Source organism: Thalia democratica, chromosome 6 (genome assembly GCF_965202585.1).
Source record: "Thalia democratica chromosome 6, ktThaDemo2.hap1.1, whole genome shotgun sequence".
Classification (NCBI taxonomy): Eukaryota; Metazoa; Chordata; class Thaliacea; order Salpida; family Salpidae; genus Thalia; species Thalia democratica.
This window is the reverse complement of record NC_139170.1, coordinates 12,255,669-12,280,620: the sequence shown is the minus strand read 5'-3', so window position 1 is coordinate 12,280,620 and position 24,952 is coordinate 12,255,669. Positions and strand designations below refer to the sequence as shown.

The 24,952-nt window shown below is 28.6% G+C and overlaps 1 protein-coding gene across 1 annotated transcript; it reads right to left on the bottom strand.

Annotated features, from left to right (window-relative positions):
• Positions 1-1,216: 1,216 nt before the first annotated feature.
• LOC145838736 (cohesin subunit SA-2-like) lies at positions 1,217-22,096 on the bottom strand. Its single transcript, XM_082946359.1, has 30 exons — positions 22,007-22,096; positions 20,923-21,027; positions 20,000-20,152; positions 18,381-18,458; positions 17,978-18,104; positions 17,571-17,722; positions 17,022-17,072; positions 16,646-16,792; positions 16,183-16,361; positions 14,397-14,520; positions 13,969-14,061; positions 13,556-13,768; positions 13,003-13,175; positions 12,641-12,710; positions 12,286-12,429; positions 11,991-12,098; positions 11,463-11,516; positions 10,764-10,955; positions 10,226-10,400; positions 9,808-9,937; positions 9,482-9,584; positions 8,237-8,382; positions 7,497-7,616; positions 7,015-7,147; positions 6,449-6,523; positions 5,830-5,924; positions 4,115-5,464; positions 3,702-3,768; positions 3,283-3,393; positions 1,217-1,285 (listed from the first exon to the last, which is right to left on the bottom strand). The coding sequence occupies exons 1-30, from the start codon at positions 22,094-22,096 to the stop codon at positions 1,217-1,219; spliced, it is 4,827 nt and encodes a 1,608-aa protein (XP_082802485.1).
• Between the last annotated feature and the right edge of the window lie 2,856 nt (positions 22,097-24,952).

Below are 24,952 nucleotides of genomic sequence, written 5' to 3'. Positions count from 1 at the left end.
CATGTTCTGATGGTTTGTTGCATCAGTATTTAGTTTGAAACATTTCGTCATATGATTCTCATTGGCTCGTACATTCAACCGTATTAACTCTAAATATTCTCTGAGCTCAACTTTAAACAATAAATAATGCAAGTATTCATTCCAAAGTTTTCAATTTTACAACATATGTAAAGACTAGCATTTCATGAAATGTTTATTTCATAGTTTAAATGTAAACAAATATAAATTAGTCACGTGTACAAAATGAGCCAATCACGGTAGGTGCTTAATTTTAACTGACGAAAATGACTCTTATTAATTTACACAGGGTTTGTTTTTGAAAAAATACTTTTCAGTATGCTCTTTTTTACTAACTAGATCCGGGTCCGGCCGGATCTCTGTTAGGATCCGGCCGGACCCGGACTTTTTTTTTAAATTAGAATCCGGCCGGAACCGGACTTTTTTTTTAAATTAGAATCCGGCCGGAACCGGACTCTTTTTTCAAATTAGAATCCGGCCGGATCCGGATATCAGATAAAAATGGCAATATCCGGCCGGACCCGGATAGTGAGTCCGGTACATCACTAGTTATTATAAACTAATCATTAAAACAAACTTTATTGTAAAACCTACTTCATATTATGCAAATTTATACTATTAATAGAAATTTAAAGGAGAAAATGAACACCATTAACTAAGTCAACGGAATTCAAGCTAGCTTTTCTGTAATATAAAAAATAGTTGATGAAAGAGGAAAAACGTGATGGCGTTTTTACGAGCTTTTGCTCTTAACTATACTTAATTTAACCATAAGTTGTTCCTTTAACTTCGAAAAATTTAAGCATCAGTTTTTTGATATTTCTTTTAGTCTAACATTGTTTCAATTCTTTTTGATAAATTAAATTAAAGTATATATATATCAGAAATAGTTATAAATTAGCTCTACTTACAACAAAAAAAGTGAATCAAGTGATCTTATTTTTTGGATGTTTTACAAACTAAGATTACATGCATTTAATGTTGACCGCGAAAAAATTCAGTAAGCCTAGCCAATTTATTATAAAAAGCCGCTACGACCCCTGATACAAAATAAAGATTATAATAAATAGTATGACGAGCGTCGTCAATTTTGCGTATTAACGGATGCGACATTTATAAATGGAGGCAACACAAATCTTTGCAATGAAGCACAATATGTTACAAATGGAATGAAATTTCTGCGACTGTCGAAACAAGATTAAGTTCTTCTTCCGTAGTTTTCCAAGGTGGGTTTGAATCCGATATGGTGGATAATAATATTCAAGCTCTGAATTTCCGATACAAATTTTATTTTGAATTTCAATAAAGAAACACAATTTATTGGAAGATGTTGTTGTTTCCGTATTTTGTAAGTCGTTTGTTTTATTACTAGTGTGTCAATATAGCGTTTGTCATAAGTAACTTTTTCTTTAAACTTTTTGTAAATATTTAATAGATAGCTTAAAAGTAATACTGCATTAAATTCGAAAAATAATTTCATTAGTGTTCTCTATTTCTAATATTGATTAAGTTTATAAGTAATCTTTATTTAGAAAACTGTATAGTTCTAAATAAAGTTAATATCTGAAATCATAAATTAAATATTGATTAGGTATTAAAAAATAATTTAGATGAGCATAGATATCTGACAGACAGTTATTTTTTATTTATATAACTGACCGTTTTACTATGTAGTGAAGAGTTATTAATTACATAACTAGTTTAAATTAGAAATCAATTTAAGTAGACCCCATAATAGATTATTAGCAAACTTTAGTACTTGTATGTTAAAGTATCTCGTAAGATGATAACAAACAAAAGTTATTTAAGCGTTTAGATAACTACTGCATAGATTTAGGACGCATAACAAAAGCATCAGTTTATAGCGAGCGTTAACTTAGCTAGGATAGCCATTTTTGGATTTTAAACTCAAAGCTTTAAAACTTATAACTTCTCTTGTCTTTAAGGCTAACTAGGATTTCTTTTATTCAAAAGAACGTTCCTATACCTTTTAAAATAATTTTAATCGAATTGGGGTTGGATTATTGCTGCCGGGCCCCTTTAAAAATTTTGACTTTTTGCATGTTTTTATTCTGATCGCTATAAGTAAAAAAAGTATTTATTTTCTAACCTACTTATATTTGTATGTGTTCCAATGTGTTCTATTGTTTATAAATATTGAAGAAGTGAATATCTAATGATGTAGTTTAAAACTTAAAAATATTAAAAAACATTTATCTCACATTACAACAAGTAAACAAAAATTTTATTTTCAACTTTATTACTTTTATTATCATCATATGATAAAAAACTTAAGCATTTTTTGAAGTTAAACAAACGAAAGATTTAAAAAATTAAACTAGCAGAACATTGCAAAGTTCAAACAAATTAAATATATACATGTACAATACAAACAGCTATAAAAAGGAACTAACATTATTTAGGTAGCTTCAAGCTAGTAAGTTTCAATGAAAAAAAAGAAAAAACTCAATAAAAAAACGAACATATTCTACTTATGTTTCAGTACCTTTTATTTCTGATTGCCTGTCAACTGAAATAAAAAGTTGTTTGTTTAATAAAATATTATCTAAACATATTTGACAAACGGTTAACTTGACTTTAGTAAGAGTTTAAGCTTAAATGTAAAATAATAGAAAGAAATAATAAGTAATATTACATAAATTTTCATTTGCTTAAAATAAACATTAGATAAATGATGGAAAATTTTTAAATTTATTATTTAAAAAATATAGTATATGTACTGCTATAAAGCAATAATATTTTGCTGAGTTTAAAAACTAACTTGATAAGTATATAAACTTAAATAGAACCTTTTTAAATAGATATTAACATGTTTAATAGAAGTATTAATCCTAGGTTCGATTTCTTAGTATAATAGCCAATGTTACATAACTTATTAAATCTAAAACAGTTTAATTTAAAACACTTAGTAAAATAATAATAATAATAATAAATTTGTCTATTGTATTAATTAACAAACTTTTGAAAATTTCCGTAAAATACTTTCTAGTATTTAACTTCTAATAACTTTTTTTTAAACTATCAATTTAGTTACTCAGAGATCGTATGTTTTTTAACCTGACATGACAGCATAAAAATTTTTGAGAGTTTTTATTTACTAATTTTTTTATTTCATTGGTTGAATTGTCTTTAATCGAACAAATTAATTTTTTTATATACGCCTTTTTTAATGTATAAAACATTGATTTGAAACTTTTTTATTCATTAAATAAAAATAACACAAAGAACATAGGTCTAACTAACAGGCGAAGGTGATTTCATGATAGCAGCAGTTAAATTATGGAAAGGCGACAGCGGATCAAATTCTGCTTTTTCATTGGTTGGTGATTGAACTGCATGAGCGGTTGATGAGTTCTGAATTTATAAACTTTTTCAAATAAAAAACTTGGGACTTGGTTTATAATACTTCTATGTTGAAGGTAGGAAATATTTGTGTATTAGTTATCTATATTGAAGTAAAAACATTTTACCAAACTAAAGCAATATTGAAAGACTTTAAGTATAAAAATATATAAATAACAACTAAGACAAAAAATATTATGTAATATTTTTATAAGAATTAACAAATCTCTACAGCTTAGTATTGCTTTTATACATATTTAAACTTTTAAGTAAAGAAGTAAGCAAAAATAACAATTACTTTGATTTAAGAAATATCTTACTTTGTGCTGCGACTGAGAGCTTTTCTGTTGGCTGTCTTGATTTTGAAACAAAGGAAAACTTTTATCACTGTTTGTTAATGAAATTGTTTTAGTTGATAATTTTAAAGACACATTTATTACTACAATTTTAGAAAAAAAAAGGTATATTTAGACTTTGTTACTAAAAGAAAAATTATTTTATATATAAGTTGTTACGTATAATACAAATTTTCTAAACAAATTATTTATAAAAAAACTAGGTTAAATTTGACTAAGTTGAATTAAACAAAAAACAAAATAGATATTTGTAGTTATATCCGATTATCATAAATTATTACAAAAACAATGAAAATATTTAAAAACATAAAAAAACATTAAATATTGAGATAAAACATTATAAAAACTTTGTTTAAATCTAAATTATTCAAAACAACCTGCTATTAGGCAGGGAGAGAATCCTGCCGCTGTTTTGTGATGATGGAATATCACTCGGGCTTATGCTTGAGATGCTGTCAATGAGACTTTTGAACGGGTTCGAGGGACTCAACACGTCGTCTTCCAACGGGGTCTCTGACACCTCCTTGTTGATACGAGCCGTTTTCTTTTCAGGGGATTTTTCCGACGCATTCTGGTCGTTTTCCGAAACTTCCTCCTCGGATTCATCGTCCGTCATCAGGTCTGAGAGATCGTCTTCGTCTGAAAGCTCCGACATCTGGTCGCGTTCCAAGTTGGACCTCTGAGATTGTTGCGACGCCAGATGTTCCTGGAACTCCTGGCTGTCTTCGGTGATTTCCTCGGATATCTTGTCGATGAGGCCCTTGAACGGGTCGTCGTTGGCGAGTGGGCTCATCGGGGTTTCGGTGATGTTCTGCTGGGTGGCGCTGACGTCGAACTCCAGCTTGCTTCTCTGAGAGCTCCTGAAGCTTTCCTGGGTTTCCGGCACCTTGAAACTGTGCTCGGGCGATTTCGCCGTTTCGAATATTTCTTCCGAGTTCGGGTTGTCTTCTGACCTTTGTGTGTCTCTCACTGGAGACGATTTCTGAGTTTTCGACTTCTGAGACAAACTTTGAGTGTCAACGATTTGAGACAACTTTTGGGAGTTTTGAGACACTTTTTGACTATAAACTTTTTGAGATGACCTCTGAGTTTCTGAAATTTCTTCAGTAATCTGAGTGGCCTGCGGAGTCTCAGCGACTTCCCGAGTTTCCTGAACTTGAGAAGCTCGTTGTTGAGCATTTTCTCTCGTTGAAAGTTTTCCCATTTTCGTTGCGACCTCGTCCGGACTGCTGATCGGGATCGTGTCTGAAACTTTCGCCTCTTCGGCGTCGAAATCACGAAAATCTTCGTCGATTTCCAGCGAGGACTTGTCGCTGAACTCTTCGATTTCAACCGACGAATTTGCGTCGACGTCCATTTTCTCATCACCGCCGTCTTTCATCGTTTCGTCGTTGTTGGTGAGTGTCGCGTCGGTATTCTCTTTTGCCACGTCATCAGCCTTGTTCTCCTTCAATTTGTTTGTGACTTCATTATTTTCGTCTTCGTCATTGACGTCTTCTTCGCTGGACGACGAGTTCTTGTCGACGTAGGAGATGTTCTGCCGCTTGGTGCGCTGCGACCTTCTCGGTGTTCCTTCGCTTTGTTGCGAGGAGAAAAGCTTCCTGCTGTTGCGCTGGCCGTCCGCGTGTTTTCTCGGTTGCTTGTTAGGTGTTTCCCCGCTCCTCCTGCTCAACTGTTTGCGCTTGCTGGGCGTCAGCTGCACCTTCTTGCTGTACATCTTTCCTCGCCTGTTCATTTTGGAAAAGTTTTCTAATTTTATAAAATATGTAAATACCTCGAGTGACACGTAAACACAGTGCTAAACAAAAAACCAACTGTAAAAACTTCACACACATAGTTTTTCAATTGAAGATAAACTAAGATTTTGTGAAACATCTAAATCTAATATATGATTAATATAAATAATAATATAATATATGAATAATATAAATCCGAATACTATTTTATTTAGGTTAACAGTACACTTCTTTTCGTTTCTAATAGTTTTACCAAATTAAAAAAAAAAATCTTAATTAAGTAAAAAAAACATGTTGTAAAAATAAAACAAAAGTTAAAACTAGCTGAAATTTAATTTATTTCATTAAAAACTTACTGAAAAGATTTATGTTGAGCGGATTTATTCACAGTTGAATTAAATTGAGGGTTTCCAAATGAAGTAGCTGTTTCATTTACATCACCTTCAATATTCTGAAAATTTTATGTTTGAAAATTAAAACTTATCTTAAAACTAAGTTGGTTATTAGCAACTTTCAGGTGATGAGAAAATTTCAAAAAAAAAACACTATTTATACTACAAACACTTGATTAAACTGGTATACAATCAAAATTCACCCGCGTTCAAAATCCACCCTTTTTTCTTCATTTATTTTTTATATTTTTGCATTTTTTTTTCTTTTTTCTTTTTTTTTTTTTTTACTATCACACTTACCCCTAACCGCTTACCCTCGATCGGTAAGCGGTTCTCGAATTTGACTGGGTGGATTTTGATCGTGGGTGGATTTTGAACGTGTCCCGATTAAACTATATATGAACTTGAACGCAGAATGTTATATTTTAAAAGTTGCATAATTATTATAAACCAAAAATTTTCAATACATAAAAGCAGTTGAATTTGATACTCGCTGGAAAAATTATCTATTACTGGCTTATTAATACTATAAAGTAAAAATAAAAACAAATAAATAAAAATAATAAAACTCAATCATACTTACTCCGTGTTGAATGATAGTAGAATCTAAAAATTGTGGATTTTCTTCTGTTAACCTTGTAGTTGATTTTCTGCCTGACTGTTGGAACAATGTTTAAAATATTTTATTTCAAGTATTATTTCTAAAAAATTAAATTTTATATAGCTAATTCTAAGCCATACTAACTAAAACAAGATATAAAAGCTTAGACTTTTTCAGTACTGTAAATATTCCTAAAGTTTTTAAATAAACTAAAAACCTGATTTTTCCTATGTTTTTGGGGAGTGTTTATTCGAGACGGATTTTTCTTCTTAGTAACTCGACTCTGCTGCAATTAATTACAATTATTATAAAACTTTGTTTAAAAGAAGTGATTTTTTTTAATTCCACGCATAAACTTGTGTTAGACTACCACCAAAATTTTTTTATCTTATATATTTATTTTAAAGTTTTTAAACTTCATATAAATAAAAATACACAACTTTTTTCAACAAAACCATTTTGTAAGTACTTAACACTAAAAACGTTTTATTGCTATTTAACTAATCAAGCTTGTTTAAAGTGGTTAACACTTAATTATGACGACATACTTTCGCAACTTGCTGTACAGATTCGCCTTCAACACCCTGCACGAGAGAGTTTCTGTAAGTCACCAGTGGCGACCATTCTTCGTCCAGGCTGCTAGGCAACAACTCGTACGCTTTCTTGTCCAAATACTGCAGTCTGACGATACATTATAACAATAACAAATTGTTAATAAAATCAAGATCATGTTGGATGTTTAAAAAAGCTTAAGCTATAATTTAAATATGACAATCGCAAATTGTTTCAAACCTGTAGTATCCGAGCTGGTTTGGTTAAAACTAAATAAAAACATTTTGCTTAAAATATTTCAAAAAAATCAACTCATTGAAATTTGAAATATAATCTAAGAACTTTTAATTAAACATTATAACGTGGAAGGTTATAGTATAACAGTATAAATTTACTTATAACTGATTTGATAAGTGCTACTAACTACAAAATCTTAGGTTACTAGTTTTTAAAAGTTTATTTCTATTTTAAAACTAACACAGTCTTTTTGTCTTGTTTCATGAGTTTGTATGAAAATTCAGTCAGAATTGTGAGAAACATGAGATTCCTCGGAACTTCCTCACTATTTTCCTTCATAAGGCTAAAGTTGATTCCTTGCCTGGATTATGTGATTGTTGTAAATATAAGCAGATTAAATTTCTAAACAAGTTATTTCTTATATTTATTAATGGGTAGTGGTATTCTTGATAAAAAATTGCAATTACAAACTAAGTAAATTTAAGAGGTATAGGAGTATTATTCAAAACCTAAACAATTATTATTTAAATTCATAATTTTCTTCCGAGTTATGATCAATAAACATAATACTCAGAAATCATTATTTTACTTTTTATTATAAACCAACTAATCTAAAGCTACCAGACAAAAAAAAAGTAAAACGTTTTTAAATGCTTTTAAAAAACTAAATTATCCTTAATAAGTATTCAAAATATATGTGTACTTATTTTTTAACTACAAAAATACCATACACTTTTCTATGCAACATTCTCAGTACTTATTGTTTTTGAAAAATTACCAAAACTTTAAAAATTTATATTTCAAAAATTAATAATATAAAAAAGATTTAGTCTGACTAATGCTATATAAGTTAACTATAAGTAAATCACCTAATTTTACCTAATTTATGTAACCTAATTTTACAAGTACAGTACAAACAGGTCGTATGATGAAACCGTTGAACTTAAACTTAATCTATCAAAATTAAATTTCTACACGAACTTGTGAAGTTGGGCAATGGCATCCCTCATTTTAATATTGTCAATACCGAATGTGAGTGAGAATCTTCTGGCTAGTTCTTTCATATGCTGGTATTCTTGCGATGTCTCCTCAACGACCCCGTTGTCCCTCAACGAACCGTGGTATAACTGAAATACGTATTTACTTATTCTTATACAAATTTGTGTTTTGAAAGATGATATATTATTTTTAAAATTATATGAAGACAAAACTATTAAATTACCTAGTAGGTCGTAAAAACATGTTTTAATACATTTTTATGTCTTTTTGTATACATCATTTATATTTTAGCAATAAGTATTTTATTCACATATGTTAACAACTTTTAAAAACTATGCTATTAACAGTACACCTAAACTTATTTTACGTGTTTTCATAGAGTTTATGTTGTTTAAACGAAAACTACCTTTAAAAACCAACTTTAATTTAACTTAAGGCCATAGGAGGGTCTAACATTTTTTTTTTACAAAAATTAACTTTAGCTTTTATATGATTGCTTTAAGTACAAACTACAAGCCAGTTTTTATAGAATTAAAAATATCATTTAACTTTTGAGATATTTAATTTTTTGTAAAGTTTTCTAATATAAACGTATGGACCGCCAATTTTTTGGGGTCAATTTTCTCGGAAATTTAAAAATCACTAAAAGTCTATCTCCTTCTTTATTTTTCAAGCAATATTCTTCAAATTTTCATGAAACGTTCCTTATAGTAAAAGGAAAAAACGTTATTTTAGAATTTTAGTAATTTAAAAAAATAAAAATTTTATCAGAAAAATTTTAAAAAATGTTTTTTATTCAAAAAAAATATATTTTCACATAAAAAAAATTTTAATTCCAAAGTAACATTTTTTTTTATTGTATAAAGATTAGACTGTGAAAGTTTGAAGAAGATTGCTAGAAAAATGTAGGAGATAGATTTTAAATGAAATAGTCTTTTTTCGCTGTTTTAGTTTTCCCTTCCCATAGGGAACCTATTATGCGGCCGACTTTGACTGGTCATATCTCAAAAAATAATTCGAACTCTTTAAAACGATAAAAAGCATCTTGAAGTTTAGAAAAAACTCTATAAAATAAAATCAATTTGTAAAAAACATGGTTCACCCCCCCCCTATGCACTTAAAACATAAACTAAAATTACATACGTTACATTTATTGATATAAAATACCGTAATGGCTGTTTAATTGAATGATTAAATATAATTGTTTGTAATGTAATTAAAACTAACTTGTATTAGAGAGAGAGCAAGTGTTTTGGAACATTCAATCTTATTTCCTTGACGAGATTTACTTATGGTTTCCTTAATTATGTCTCCATAATCAGCATAAAATCTGCAATGTTTAATGTTATATAAACAAAATTAATTGATAAAACAAATAAATAATACTGTTATTAATTTATGTAAACTAACTTGGTGATACACTTGTTACAAATAGTTTTAAAATATAATAAAAGCCCAGTTATAATTCTTAAGATAAATAACTTCCTTATTACTATAATCATTTAAACACATGTTTCAAAATTCACAACTGAGACTAATCCATGCAAACAGACCTGATGTAGTGTTGGAAAATAACTGAGGCGTTCTTCAGCGGTATCATATTGTAAACAAACAATTTGCAAATTGCTGCCAATAAAGACCTTCTTTTGTGCAAAGCATCTATTTTTATCATGTCATCTATGTCTAAAAGTTTTATAATAAGTAAATATTTAAAACAACTTTTATTAATTAAAAACTCGTTTGTGTAACAAATAAATATATAACTTTTGTTGCTTGATTAAACGACTAACTATAATTTAAAGCAGTCGTGCATCAAATAAACTACTATTTAATAAAAAAAGTAAAATAAAACATCAAATAAACTACTTTTGAAAAGTATAATAAGGGCTTAGATTAAATTCTTCTACATCTTAATAGAACTTTTATTTAAGAACTTTTTTTTTGAAATATTTTTATTAAAACGAAATGAACCTTCGTCATCGTCAATGTAAACAAACACGTTTTCGGTGATGAAGTGCAGCAAGCTTCTGACGAGCGCCTCGCCGGCGGTCTGCACGAGCGGCTTGAGCGCGGGGCAGGTTCGGGCGAGTTGGGGCGAGTACATGACCAGGGTGTCGCACAGCGCCATGTAGCACTCCTCCTGCACCTGTGGGTACGACAATAAGCCTAATCAACTGATTACTTATCTAAAGCTATATAAAATGTTTGTCCGTTGCAACTTATTAGTTTGTTTACTTTTACTTGCGATCATCGCACTAGCGTGGAACAATTGTTAAGCAATAAACTTTTTAACAATTTAACTTTTGTCATAATTGTACAACAGTAAGCACATAACGACAACAAAAGAAAGAGAGCAAGTATGGGCAATTTCAGTGAAACTTGTGAAACACTACTGAGTTAAAAATGACTTAATTTTCAAGGTGGAGTAAAAACAATGCTGCGAAAAATAGGGTAGCCACTGTCCGACGCCAACAAACTCTACTGATCGTCTTAAACGCGAAACACTAACGCTTTTATTTGGAGAAGACGTCAGTATTTGAAGACTGGTTTTCAGAAAGGCAGACACTTTCTTTCTCAATTGAGGAATGCTAACATTTTCTTCGGTCGAAGTGACATCAACCCCGTTCTCTGAATCTTTCTTGATGACGGAAACAGACCACGATATGTCAAAATACAGGAACTTAATCGCTTCAATCAGCAACTGTAAGGTTAAAATAAGATCTGAACAATATATAAGATATGTTTAATATAACGATGGTTCTTTATACAAACTTAAAATTCCTAGGCTGCTATTTTTATAACTAAAAAAATCAAAAAAATCGCAAATTTGTTTAATCCAATGATTTTTAAAATTAGTAAATATTTTCATGTATAAATTTATACTATTTTGAATACGCAAATTTTGTATCTAAAACTGTTTTTAAAAATTTAATATTTTTAGTATGTTAGGTTAGGTGTCAGATATGCATAGATAACTCCGACACTTACCTTTAACCACTAAAATTTACATCCTATATTTGTTTACTTTAACACCTACTTACATTACACCCCTTACAAACTATAATGCGTAACCAAATATACATAATTAATTAAATTTATTAATTCCGAAACTATACCAGTACTTTATATATTTTAGCTAAACATTATTCATTAAAATAAAAATGCAAGCTTTTTGTCATGACTTCTGATAATAAATGTTCAAACTTACTTCTTCACAAGTTGAAAAGCTTCGTTCTTTGAACATTTGTAAAACTTCACTCACCTGATAAAAAAGTTATTTGCATAAAAATTACGAAACATTTTTATTTTACATTGATTGTTGGCATAAAGTATTAAAATATCAATTCTTCTGCCGAAGGATGCACTCATGTACCAGAATAAACAAATAACAAATGTACCATTTGGAACACAATTGTATTTATCTTTAATAAAAAAATTACGGCGATTTTTGAAAACTAGTAAACAAATCAATTATATTTTTTAGTGTTTAAACTTTAACCTAAGTTTTTAGGAGTGTTTTAAAACTTTAGTATTTTTGTTTTAAAAAGATAAATATATGTTTAACTTAAGTTTCATAAAAAAAGGAAAGTTAAATAAAACTCAGGTTTCTTATTTATTTTTCGACAAATTAAATTTAAGTTTAATTAAAATTGTACATTAAGAAGTATGTAAAAATATTTGTAAAAAAGTATTGAGTAAAAACCTAACTTGTACGTATAAAATCAACGAAACGTACGGTATCGTGAAACTTGAGATTTGTGAGATTGTTGAAAGTGTAGAGGTGTGATAACTTTTTGAGAGGTTGGATCGTGTTGTACACTTCCTCTTCGTCCGCTTCCTCTTTCTAATAAATTGTTCATTTTGAGTAATTTTAAGTCATTGTAAAAAAAACCCTGAAGTGTTTAGGCAACAGCATAAATATATTAAACAAAAATCAATTTTTCAACTATTTGGAAGGAAATAAAAATCTACAAATTAAACTATGATTTTGTTAAATTTAACTTTCAACCTGTATGAGTTTAAAAACTAACTGCTTGTAGAAAAATACCAAAAGCAACTTCAAAAGCGTGTTTCAACTCGTCACAAATATTTTTCCTTCTCTTGTTTATTTTCTCATAAATGGAGTATTTCTCATTGCATAGGTACTTTAGTGTTCTAGATGCTTGCTCGAGTACCTTTAAAGTTATTTAAGAATAAAGTAAACTTTATTTTGTATGAATTGATAGAATATTTTTTTGATATACAACGTTAAGTAACTAAAAAAAATAATCAATTTTAATGTAGATAGATATATGTAAAAAAAAAATGGATGTGGCTTGTCTAATACTGGTTTAAATAGATTTCATTTAACTTTTTTAAATTAAAAAATAAATATTTTGTACCAACATCAGTATCAGCATGCTTGGCAATTATGTCCGTAATTTCATCTAAAAGTTCATTCAAATTCTTCTCAGCCCTGTTTATTAATATGTTTGAACTTATACTTTCAAGCTTTCAAAAATATCTTTTAAAAATGATTAAATATCACCTATAAGTTTAAAATAAGAGTTAGTCATGTAAAAATCGTCAATAAAATTTTGAAACTAAAATAAAAACTAGCAACATAAAGTAACAAACTGTTATTAACAGAATTGACACACATAAATTTGCATTCAAAAGCTATTTGAAGTGTGTGTTATGACTAAAGTTAAAGAGCAAAAATTTAATAAACATCAATAATATTGCAAAAGCAACACACTACGACAAACCTTCCAGTGACGTACTGTTCGAGATCGAAGTACCTGGGGATTATAAGCAAACTGGCCATTTTGTCCCGGTCCATCTTGTATTTGGACAGCAGAAGCGGTACGGTGGTCATCAGGTCTTCGGTCAGCTTGGTCCTGTCATCGCTTGCCTGCCGTCTCTCCTTGTTACCTGGTTTCTGTTAGCAGGAAGTTGTTGAAACAACAGTTGAAGTTAAGCAGTATACTTGTAAGTACTAGTTTGCTATCAGTCATTGACATTAGTTTTATATTTTCTAAGACTTTTAAAAACTTAAGTTAAATGCATAGGTAAATCAGATAAGGATACGTGATAAATTTAGGAAAATATACTTAAACTAAAGCCCAAAAACCAAATAAAGATAACTTAATATCAAACTGATGCAGTTTTTGTAATGATTTTTACAATATATTTCAAGTTGTACAAATTATCAAGCGATATAAAATTCTTGATAATTGAAAAGCTTCTTCATCAAGTCAACCAGCGACTAACTAAACGAGTCTAATTAAAATTTTTAATAAGCAAATTTCAAAATTTTACCTTATGAAATCCCCTCCTGCCACTGGGCGGAACCCCCTCTGCGGTTTGCTTGACGGCGCAAACCAGCAAATCAACAAGCACTTTCTCCTGCTTCTCGTCCAGCTCACTGTCGCCATCTAGCAGCAGCATGGCGGTCATGCAGTTCCAATCCTTCAGTATTTCCGAAGCGCTCTCCATCAGAGAATCCACCAAGTACGTGGCGTGCTCGTGCAACTGTTTGTTTGCACAAAGTAGCATTTCAAAAATGTACTGTTAAACTTTTATTTGGTTTTTTGTTTATGTGATTATCAATCATATTTAGTTCTCATGAGTGTAATATTTTATACAAGTACAAAAAAATGTGTTGTAATCGTATTTACCAGTTTATAACACGACACTATATACAATATAAAATCAACAAAATGCAAATTTACTTCATTGTCAATATAGAAGTTCAAAAGATTATTGATGTAAGGGTAATTTGGAGGCAGCGGATTTCCACTACTTGTGTATTTTCGCTTGTAGTTCTGTAATTGTTAGTTTTATCTTTTAATTTATGAAAAGAACTTTATATCATTACTTCAACGTACTATGCAAAAATCTAAACAAACATGCATTTATAACTAATCGCTTTAGGTTTGAGATAGTAAATAATTTATGTATTAAAATTATGTTTACTTTGTTACTTCAGCAACTTGAAAAAATCTTAAGATAATTAAAATTTTAAGATAACTTTTCGATTTGCTTATTATGTTTTAGCAGGGTAAACAAACAAACATAATTGTAATAGTTCTATTTAAAAACTTACCGAAGAAAGTAGTGAAAAGTCAAAGTTTTTAACAATAAGTTAATTCCAACTAACAGAACTCTTGAAGAGCTGATTGGTTAAAAAGTGACCAGCAGCGACAGCTAACGGTCGATGCACAGAATACACGAGCTGGTTGATGTGGTCACAATCCTCGTTTGTCAGCTCCTTCCTCGCATTTCTTAATAGTTTATTGTACAAATATGAAATATTACATTCCAGCATTACATAATAAACTTATATCCTACTTGTTTTGAATTTACTTGTTTAAACACTTTATTACTTATTTAAAAACAAACTTTTAAATTAATTTAATACATAACGGTTGATTGCACCATAATTTACTCGCCAACATCAACTCTTGGATAAATATTTTTTGCACTTGAATAATTAATGTAAGAATTAAGTAAAATAAAGAGAGCTGTAATTTTAATAACATTATTTAACTGTTTAACTTCGACGTTTTTTAAATTTCTAAAGAATCCGGTCCGCAGATGAAAATTACCAGCCAGCCAGTAAAGTGATTGGCCCGCCAAAGTCAATATTACAAATTTTGTATAAAACTTGGTATCAAATTTTTCAAAACAAAAAGTAAGAGTTAGACTTTAAAAAAATTTAAATCTATTTCTCAATTTATATGTAGTAATAAAAACACCATTTTGTCCTAATATTCTGTTTTGTTTAAACTTTATTGGAATATTCATAACTCAAATTACCCTAAGCGTTTTTTTTAATCTGATATTTTACATACCTATCTTTGTCAATCTACCATGTCAATGACATTCATAAACAATGGACAAGTCAAAAATGACTTTTTTTTTTCGAATAAAAAATGAGTTGTTTATATCAATATTAAGATTTTTTTTATTATCTCGCAACAAGTAATTGACAACTAATTTCAGACAAACTGCTCAACTTTACGTTTTAAGAAATTTCTAAGATGCGCTTGGGACCTGAAGCCGCAAATTTGGCAACTTTTAAAAATGAAAGAAAAGTATAAAGGTTTTACCCAATTTTCCAATAGGGATTGGTTCTCAGATTTTGCATTCAGGGTAAACTTGTGTAGGCATATGACAAACTAAATACCAAACAATGGGGAAAGGTACTTTTTATCATGATATTTACTCTGTATTTAAGGCATAAACGTTTAAGTTTAAACTATTTTTTCTTAATATATGTAAGAATAACTTAACACATTTTGCAACACTTGCAAATACAGAACAATCAGTGATATCAACGGAGAATTACATAAACATTATAGTTTTAGCTGACAATGAGTTTGGTGTGACGATGAAGTTCAGTAAACAATGCAATCATAGAATAATTATAATTGAAAAACTTTAAAAATTTAGTGACATATTTAACAAGTTAAAGTTTGTGTCGAGTAAATTTTAATATTTAAATTATTGAGTTTATAAAATTATTGTTAATTCTACCCAGGGTTATAACAAAAATATAAATCTTAATATAACAAATATTAACTTAAAATGTTATAGTTGAGAAATATTTGGAAATTAAACGGATAGGAAATAATGATCAACCGAATCCATCAAATTAATTTCCGGCCGGATCTACATAATAGTTTCTAGTTTGAATCCGGACTGATCCGGATCTAAAAAGGGATAATCCGACCCTGGATCTAGTAGATAACTATTTTGAAATGTTCCGGCCTGCGAAGGACTAATTTTTTTCTGATCCGGCCCGCCGATTAAAAACGTTGCCCACCCCTAGTCTAAATTATACTGATTAGTACCATCAAAAGACGATTATCAGAGAAGATCTAAATCAAAAACGAAATTCATGTTTCATGTTACACCTACACATATATGAATGAAAAACAAACTCGTGTATGATGGTGAGAAGTTTAACAGCCAACACCGCAACGTCGTATTCTTTATCGAGCACCATTCCGACGATCCTGTCTTTGAAGCGTTGCGTGAAAAGCGTCAGGTCTTGTATGAGCGACGCGTTGCTGTACAAACCGATCAGCGACTGCAAGCACTTCATACGCACTTCTCTCACCTGAGCAAACACGTGGTTTGGTTACGTAGTTGGAAACAAGTGTGCATTTAATAGCACACGATGGAAAATCGTAAAACTTAAAGATCTGCATAAGAATGGATGTAGTAGTATTACTGATTTTTATACTTGAGACATCTTACAAAATTGAGATTTTTTAGCACATGCATATGTAAGTATTTAATCCGTTTATTTTTTGTTAAACCACACTAAGTTATTTTATAAAAAAAACTTATAACTATTTATAATTTCAAAGCTATTTCAATTTCAATTTAAAGCGAACAAACCTTGTCGTGGAGCGTCCAACCAACGTACTTGAGATACGAATCTGTGAGAAATATTTTGGGAAAGTTGAGCATCCAGCACCCGATTTCTTCCATGCACAAAGCTCTTATGTCGGGAACGAAGTCCCTGTATCTGTGCACGTATATTCCCTGCAGAAAATAAAACAGTTTGAGCTAAATGGAGGAAATTGCTATTAATTCAAATATTTTTTAAAACTTGCATATATTTACTACATTATATTTTAATACATCGTTTTCTTAATTCTAATTGAGCTTAAGTTTATCAAAATTATTAAAACAACATTTATATTGCAGATTTAAACTATTTTTTCGAAGAAAAAAAAGCGTTTAATTTGTCAAATTTACTTAGAAGAGTTACCTTAAAAATTCCGTTTAAGTTGCTTTCTACTTCATTTTGTTTTTCTTCAAGCTGAAAAATAATAAACGTTGTTCAATTTATTTGTTTTTGTACTTGAACATGACTAATTCTGCAGCTAAGACTTCATAAAAAGCAAATTTAATTTACACTTAGTAAGCAACCTACAATTTTTAAGATAAACTTTTTTTTTAAGTTTGTTAAAAGTCCCAACGTTTAACATACACGGTTTTAAAACTTTTACTTATATACTTTTGCAAGATTAGTATTGAAAACTTACTTTCAAAAGTTTTAAAAAAGAATATATAAAATAATATTACATTTTAGATGCAATATTTTTCTTAAATGGTGCTATTTAAATGAAAGTTTAATGTCAAACTAATCTCTTGGAACGAAAATAAAGAAATCAGAAAACATCAAAAATCATTATCATTATGATAGCACTTCCTTAAAGTACTTAAATTTAGTTTTAAATTCCTTTTAATGTTCAACGTCTTTAAAAAGCTGTTTATAATATTCTTTTTGGATTTTAAAAATGACTAAACATCTAACTTCCTCTCTGCGCTCAATAAGAGTGGCGATTCTCTCCGAAGCTCTTTTGCTCGCCTCCTTGCCCCGTTCATTCTCGTATTGACGCTGCGTGTTGTCCAGACTGACGGATAAATGAAGCGCCACGTCAACCAAACAGCTCATGAGTTTCATTGCTGTCATATTATTTTATTAGTTTTTTTTTTTCCTATGCCCCCTATTGTAAGTTCTTTTGTGAAAATTAACAATATTCTTTCCATTTATTGAATTTTTAAATATAACAACTTTATATAATAACTGAATAACTAAAAAACGTTCAATTAGATGCACTTTCATAAAAAAGTTACTAAAAACTCAAATAACAAACGAAAACTAAAAAACAATTAAAATGTCACTGAATATTGACAAACAAATAAAAACTTGTGACAAACCGGCTAGAGTTGAAGTGTGCCTGAAAGCTCTCACTTGCGAGTTGCTCAGCTCAGTCAACAACGCGAGAATGTTCGGCATCATGTATGAATCGTATATTATTTGGTACTGGCACTGCTTGACTAGTGTCTGTTTGCAAAAAAATATTAATTTATGCAGAAATATAACAAAAACATGTTTTTAATTTTTAATATGCTTGACTAGTTACCTAATAACCTTTAAACTTTAAAGATTTGTTGCTAAGAATTTATTACTTTATTAAAGATCAATTTTTTTAGAAATAGTTATTTTAAATAAACTATAAATTGGCTTTGAAGAACTTAACAAGTAGGCAAGAATGAACTAGTCATTTTCAAACAAAATTAAAGACGATAAGATCAAAAAACATAAAATAATGATATTTACCTTTATGAAATCACAGAAGCCCATTCTGAATTTTTTGTACAAATTACCACTTGCAACCAATGGATAATCTCCGCACTCCTTTGTAATTTGATGTTAAGATATTAAAAAGTAAAAAACCATATTTTATAGTTTAAATCAATAGTGTAAAATGAATTAGACAAATAAAATAGCATATAATTTTGAGTTTTAATTGTTAGGCTTCATAGAAATGAGTTGTCTCACTAAAAATATTAAACCATATTAGTTTTTTTGAAAATTTTAAATTCTAACACATGTTTCTACTTCCTAATAGTAAATAATTTCTCAAAAATAATCCAATCAATAAAAAACCATCAAAACAAAACATAACAGTTAGCAATTTACTTTTAACTAACTAAAATGTTATGCAAATACTATTATTGTTTTAAAAACAAGTACATAAACCATATTTTTTTTTAGTTCAACCTTTAATTTAACGGGCCGCAAAACCAACTATTAATGATAAAAACTAAAACAAATAACAAAACCACGGGAAGGCAAATTATTCGCGGTTAATAATTAGAAATACTGTAACGTTCTAATGCAGTTAATGATAAAATGATGAAAATTTATATCAAGTCAAGAATTGTCTCGGAGAAAATTTCTAGATCATCTCAAATTTGCAAAATGTGTTTTTGTGACAATTGCCACACGCAAAACAATTTAAAGGTAAAAACTCTTATGTCGCATTTTGTCGGTCCAATACAGATTACATTGGGGTTGTTTTCAGAAAATCAAAAATTTACTCAGTGAAATATTTTTTTAAATCTAAAATGTTGCATGATGTCTCCCTATTACAAACTTTTTTCTGGCTGAAAACTCAAAGGTTGCATTTTTGATAAGCACCCTTGGTGGACATTTTCTTGGAACTTTTATCTTAATAATACAGTATTTTCAAGACAACTTGTAATGAAAAGAAACTAGTGTACTTACGGGTTAGATAAATAGTGATAGATATGGGTATAGAAAAGAATGTATTGTCAACTGCGTCCTTGATAAAAGCAATCATCATTTCTTAATAAAATGCTAGTGATATATTTGACTTGAACAAAATAACGCAAGTTAAGATGAAAATTAAATTTAACAACAGCAAACTAGACTAAAACTACGATTGAACACAATTGAACTATAAGAATATTAATATGCATGTTACCTTTAAATCTAACCAACACAACACAACACATTAATAAACATCACCACCATTTCTCACTGCGAGAAATTGCAAGAAAAATGTTGTTTTATAAGTATTTCCTTAAATGTAACTCCTTGTAATTGAACAGTTTTACTTATTTTTTTTTAAATATGTTTCGAAAAACTTAAAATCAATGTTTATTATTACTACAACTTTTAGCTTATATGCGTATCTTTTTAAATTCAAACACTTATAAAACCTAAAACAATAACAAGTAAAAGAAATAAATTATCTAGGAAATTATCTACAATTAATCCAAAATTTCTAAACTAGTTCAATATTCCATTATAAGTTTCATGAATTAACAGCAGACATAACAAAACATTAAGTAGGCTGCAATACTGTCTGCAGAGTGGACATCATTAGGTAATGATTTAAGAAAACTTGTAACTTTCAAAAAAGACCAAACCTCATCAAACTCTTCTGACATTTTATTTATGACGTCACTAAAGCCTTCTTCTTGTTCACAGTTTTCCAACATTTCCATGGTAACCACACCTTTGCACCCAGATGAGTTGATGAAGAATTGTACTAGAGACAGCATTGCTGTGACTTTGTTGCTCTAAAAACATTTTTATTTAATCAAAATACCTGATTCTTTTTTTTTCTATCAAATAATGCAGCTTAATTTTATTTTGATACTAAATCAATTATTATCTATAAATTTTATATGGTAAATACCTAAGTATGCATACTATAAAATTAATAGGCTTTGGTATATTACTAAACAAAAGGTTTATTTTTATAAGAAAAAAAAGAAGACTTTAAGACAATAAATTAGTAATAATAATTAAAATCACTGTTTTACTTATATAATTTTAAACAAAAATCAATTTAAGGTAATTCTTAATTGAGCCTAAATGTTTGTTTAAACAACTAATTAACTCTAAATAAAAACTAAAATGCATTAAGGAATGAATAAACTTATAGCCTAAATTTCAATCAAGTTAACAAAACTTGATAATAACATATAAAAGGTTTAAAATGTATTATAAAAAGTTAAATATTTTATTAAACAAAGATGTGGGCTACATACAATCAGTGGAAAGGTCCGGCCAACAACGTATTTTTTAGCTTAAAAACATATTGTGCAAACAAAAAATTATTTTTTAAATAGTTACTTTGAAAAGTAAAAATTTTTTTTAAGTACTATATTAAACAACTATTTTATACCAAATATAAACTTTTTTTAATCATATTATAGATTTTTTTTAATACGCAACCACCTAAGACCTTTTTTATTAGTTTCGGCCAGCTAAATATTTTCCTGGTAAATCTGGCCTGCAGACTACAAGAATAGCCTGACTCTAATTTTACACTTTAAAAACTCACCTGGTAATTATCAATCCATAAATCAACCAGTCTTGTAACATTTTTTCCACTGACTAGCTTTTCAAACAATGAAGCATTTGCATCATTTCTGCTTCGCTTGCTTGGCTGTAAGTAATTCAATTTGAACAAAAAGTGCACAACTTCTTAAAATATGTTAATCAAAAAAAAACCTAAATAACTTTGGTTGCTTGCTAGAAAGTAAATTTAGGTATCCTTAAAAAATAAAAACATTTTTTTACCATTTATAAACTATAAACCATTATTTAAACTTAACAGTAAAATACTTTTGAAAAATTTAAATAATGAAAGTATAGTACTCAAGTTAGGGCTTTGATATATTATAGTTGGCATTTACACTAAAGTATTGTTGATAATAATAACACGTGTGCTCTTAAATTTAAATCTTGTGCTTAGTAGTGCTTATTATAACCACATTGCATTACAATTCTTATTCTAAAGAGTTTATTTTCTTGTAGTAGAATTTCGCACATTAAGCAGCCTAAAATAGTTTTTAGTTTCAAGGATGAGCCCTTGTAAATCTGTTTGTAAATATGGCCTGCCGGCTATAATGTTGCCTATTCCTAATCTACCAGCTCTTAAAAAACTGAACAAATTAAAAATTAGTTATATCTAATCATTTTTTGAATTTGAAAAAGTAAATGCATCTTAGAAATAAAAGTTTCGTAATTTTTAATCTGGTAAGGATGTTTTTGTATAGATGAATACTTTTTAATAAATTCTTAGACTATATGACAATTATTATTAGTGAAATTTAAAAACTGAGATTTTATTTAACACTTAAGCTTCTTTTAGTTTCAAGGAGATTCCAATCTAACTATGATCATTTTTTCATAAACAAAAATTTTACAAAAGTAGTAACTCTTACATTAGTAAAAACTTATATATATGCAGTCTAAACAGATAAGGTTAAGTTAGCTTTTTAGGGTCAAATAATCTTAGTCAACTATATATATTAGGTTTAGATTAAGAAGGAAAACAAGTGTTTGCTTTAAACTAAAATTTGTATCTATTTTTTACTTTTCACAATGATTAATATGATTTTTAAGCTTTACTAAATACTTACAGTAGTTTTATGCTGACGCTGTCTTTTTTTAGCACCTTCAGTGCCATTAAGTTCGTCATCAGTTGATTCCCAATCGACATTATGTGGCATTTTATTTACTACTGCAAAACAACAAGTCAACAAACCAATTAGAAAATAAGTTAAAAAACTAATACCAAGTAACTTAGTAAATTAAAAATAAACACTAGATCAAATAGTTTTGTAAACTGGTTTTCTAAAACACTATATTTTTATAAAAAGATTACGTCATAAAGAAAAGAATAAGAAATTTTAAAGCCAATATTTGCTTTAGAAAGAAGTTTAAATAACATAGACTGAAAAAAATTCATAACGTTCTAAACTAAGACTTAATTATTATTGTAATATAATTGCTAAACTAATTTATGTATAAATTAACTTCTTTAACCATTAAACAATATTTAAATTTAATTATCTCTGGTTTCAAAACTTTTACAGATGAGAAGCTAATTTCTTTAACTAAAAACTTCTGATTACGCGCACTAAGAAGAAAAAATGAAAGTATTGAAACTGTAATATTTTCAGTTTTTTATAACTTAAGCTAATTTGCACAATTATCAAACAAAACGATTAAATAGGATAAAAAATTAAGACTAATATTAGTGCAGGGTTGCCAAATAATTTGGTGAATTTTCTCCAGGTTTTCAAAATTTCCTCCAGGTTTTTAAAAGTACACATTTTTTAGTCTATTTTTAGTTTAAAGTTACGTTTAAGGTAAAAAAATGTGTTAAATAGCCTAAAAACATTGAAAAGCTACTGTAAAGCTATTTTAAATGAATTTTAATAAAAAAATTTTTAGATGATGACAAAAATTTTTGATCTTTATGATACTTTTGTGTGTCAAACCGAAATTTTACTACTTAACATGTAAAAATTGTTAAAAATTTTAGAATTTTTAATGATTTTTGTTCAAAATTCCAGGTTTTTCAGCCTAAAATTGTCAAATTTCAGGGTTTTCCAGGTTATTCCAGGTTTGGAGGTTTTTTGGCAACACTGATAGTATCTATTATAAGAAAACATATTAGCATTGAGAAATATAAAAAAATTAATGTTTTGGTTTAAGTAAATTTTTATTTAATTAAACTGAAATATGTATGATATTCACCTATAAAACACTGATTCTATTATACACCTAGACTTATTTTTCAAAACTTCTCAGTGAAAACTTTTTTTTGTAAATATTATCAAAGCATTTGTAAACTAAATTTGAGTGTTTAAATAATCAGATAACAACATAAAACTGAGTACACTAATACAAACAAATTCGCTTTAAAACTGCTTGCTTTGTTACAACCATCTGTGTAGCAGCAATCTGCAAGTCCTTGTATTTGCTCCGTTCTGCAAAGAAAAATGTCCCTGCAACGCGGATAGTAGTCAGGCGCATCACGTATGTCAGTCATGCAAACTTCTTGCTTGCCACAAGTCTTAATATTTGTGCATTTAGTTTGCTTTTTACTTGCGCGCCCAGTAAAGTCAATCCACGGGTTCCAACTGTCCAACCAATTGTGGCAGTCGTAGCACTTGACAGCTCTTAAACTATTAACTTCAGCTTTTAACAGTGTTAAAAGAAAAACAAATAAAATTATGTTCATTTTGTTACATTACAAAAAGTCTGCATGTATTTAATCTTGTTAAACTTATACTATTTTGGAATAAATTTTTAATTAAAAACGTAACTTAGCTTAAAAAATAAATTTTAATTTGTTCTATAACTTTTTTATATAAAATAAAGTTAAATTAGTTTTGAGTAGTAAATTCACATAATGATCTAGGTCAGGAATTGGCAAACTGCGGCCCGCAAGCACATTATTTTTTTGAATGGAATGCAGCCCGCAAAAGAAAATTTGTCTGATAAATTTTGTTTTAAGTTTCTGTATAACATTTTGAAACAATTAAAAGACTTTACTGATTTAGCTTAAAAATGTGAAAAAGAGAGGTAGAATTCTACCAAATTTTTTTTCAATTTAATAATAACTTTTTTCTAGCAACAACAAATTATTTTTTGAAAGAAGAATGTAAAAAGTGCTTTGAATTAGTAAACTAGTTATATAATACCTATTTGGTAAAAACTAAATGCAAATGTTTTCCGTTTTGTACAAAAGTAATGCACAGTAATTAACTAAAATGTCATTTCTTTAGTTTAGTAATGATAAATTAGAATATTTTCAAAAAATATTTAAACCATGCTGAGATTTTTATTCAAAAAAAAGACCTAAGTCATCCTGAGTTTAAAAATTCTGAGTTATCCCAAATAAAAATGATTTATCACAAATGTACAAGTACTCTGAGTGTGTGTCAACCCTAGTTCTACAGGGAACGGGTCAAAATTGCACAAGGACTAAATTGCACGAAGATACTTTTGCACAAACACAAATTTGATAAGGGGATAAAATTGTCTGAGGAGACAAAATGCACAAAGACAATTTTGCACCAAAAGTCAATTTTGCACAAGAGTAAAAATAAAAACAGAAAAAAAAATTTTTAGAATTTTTGTAGCAAAGGCCTTGACACCCTATAGCACTAATATGAAAATATAAATATAAATTTTATCTAACTTTAAAAACTATATTAAAACAATTCTGAGCTTTTTAAAAGTAAAATTTATTTAAGTTGCCATTAGTAAATGGCAATATAATTTATATTCGAAAATTTATTAACAAAGTAATTTAATGCTAGACATTTTTTTTATCTGATAATGAAAATTTATACATATGTAGTTAAATAATGAAATTAATATACATGAAAATAATATCTATTTAAAATTAATAAACAACTACGGCAGGTATAAAACACAAAATGTTACAATTTTAGACTGACATGCCATGATTAAAACTGACATTTCCCCTAACCATTGTTTATCTGAACCCAGTAAGGCTTATAACTAAATGAAATAACATATCCAATAAGTTTAGCTGTTTTAGTGTTAGT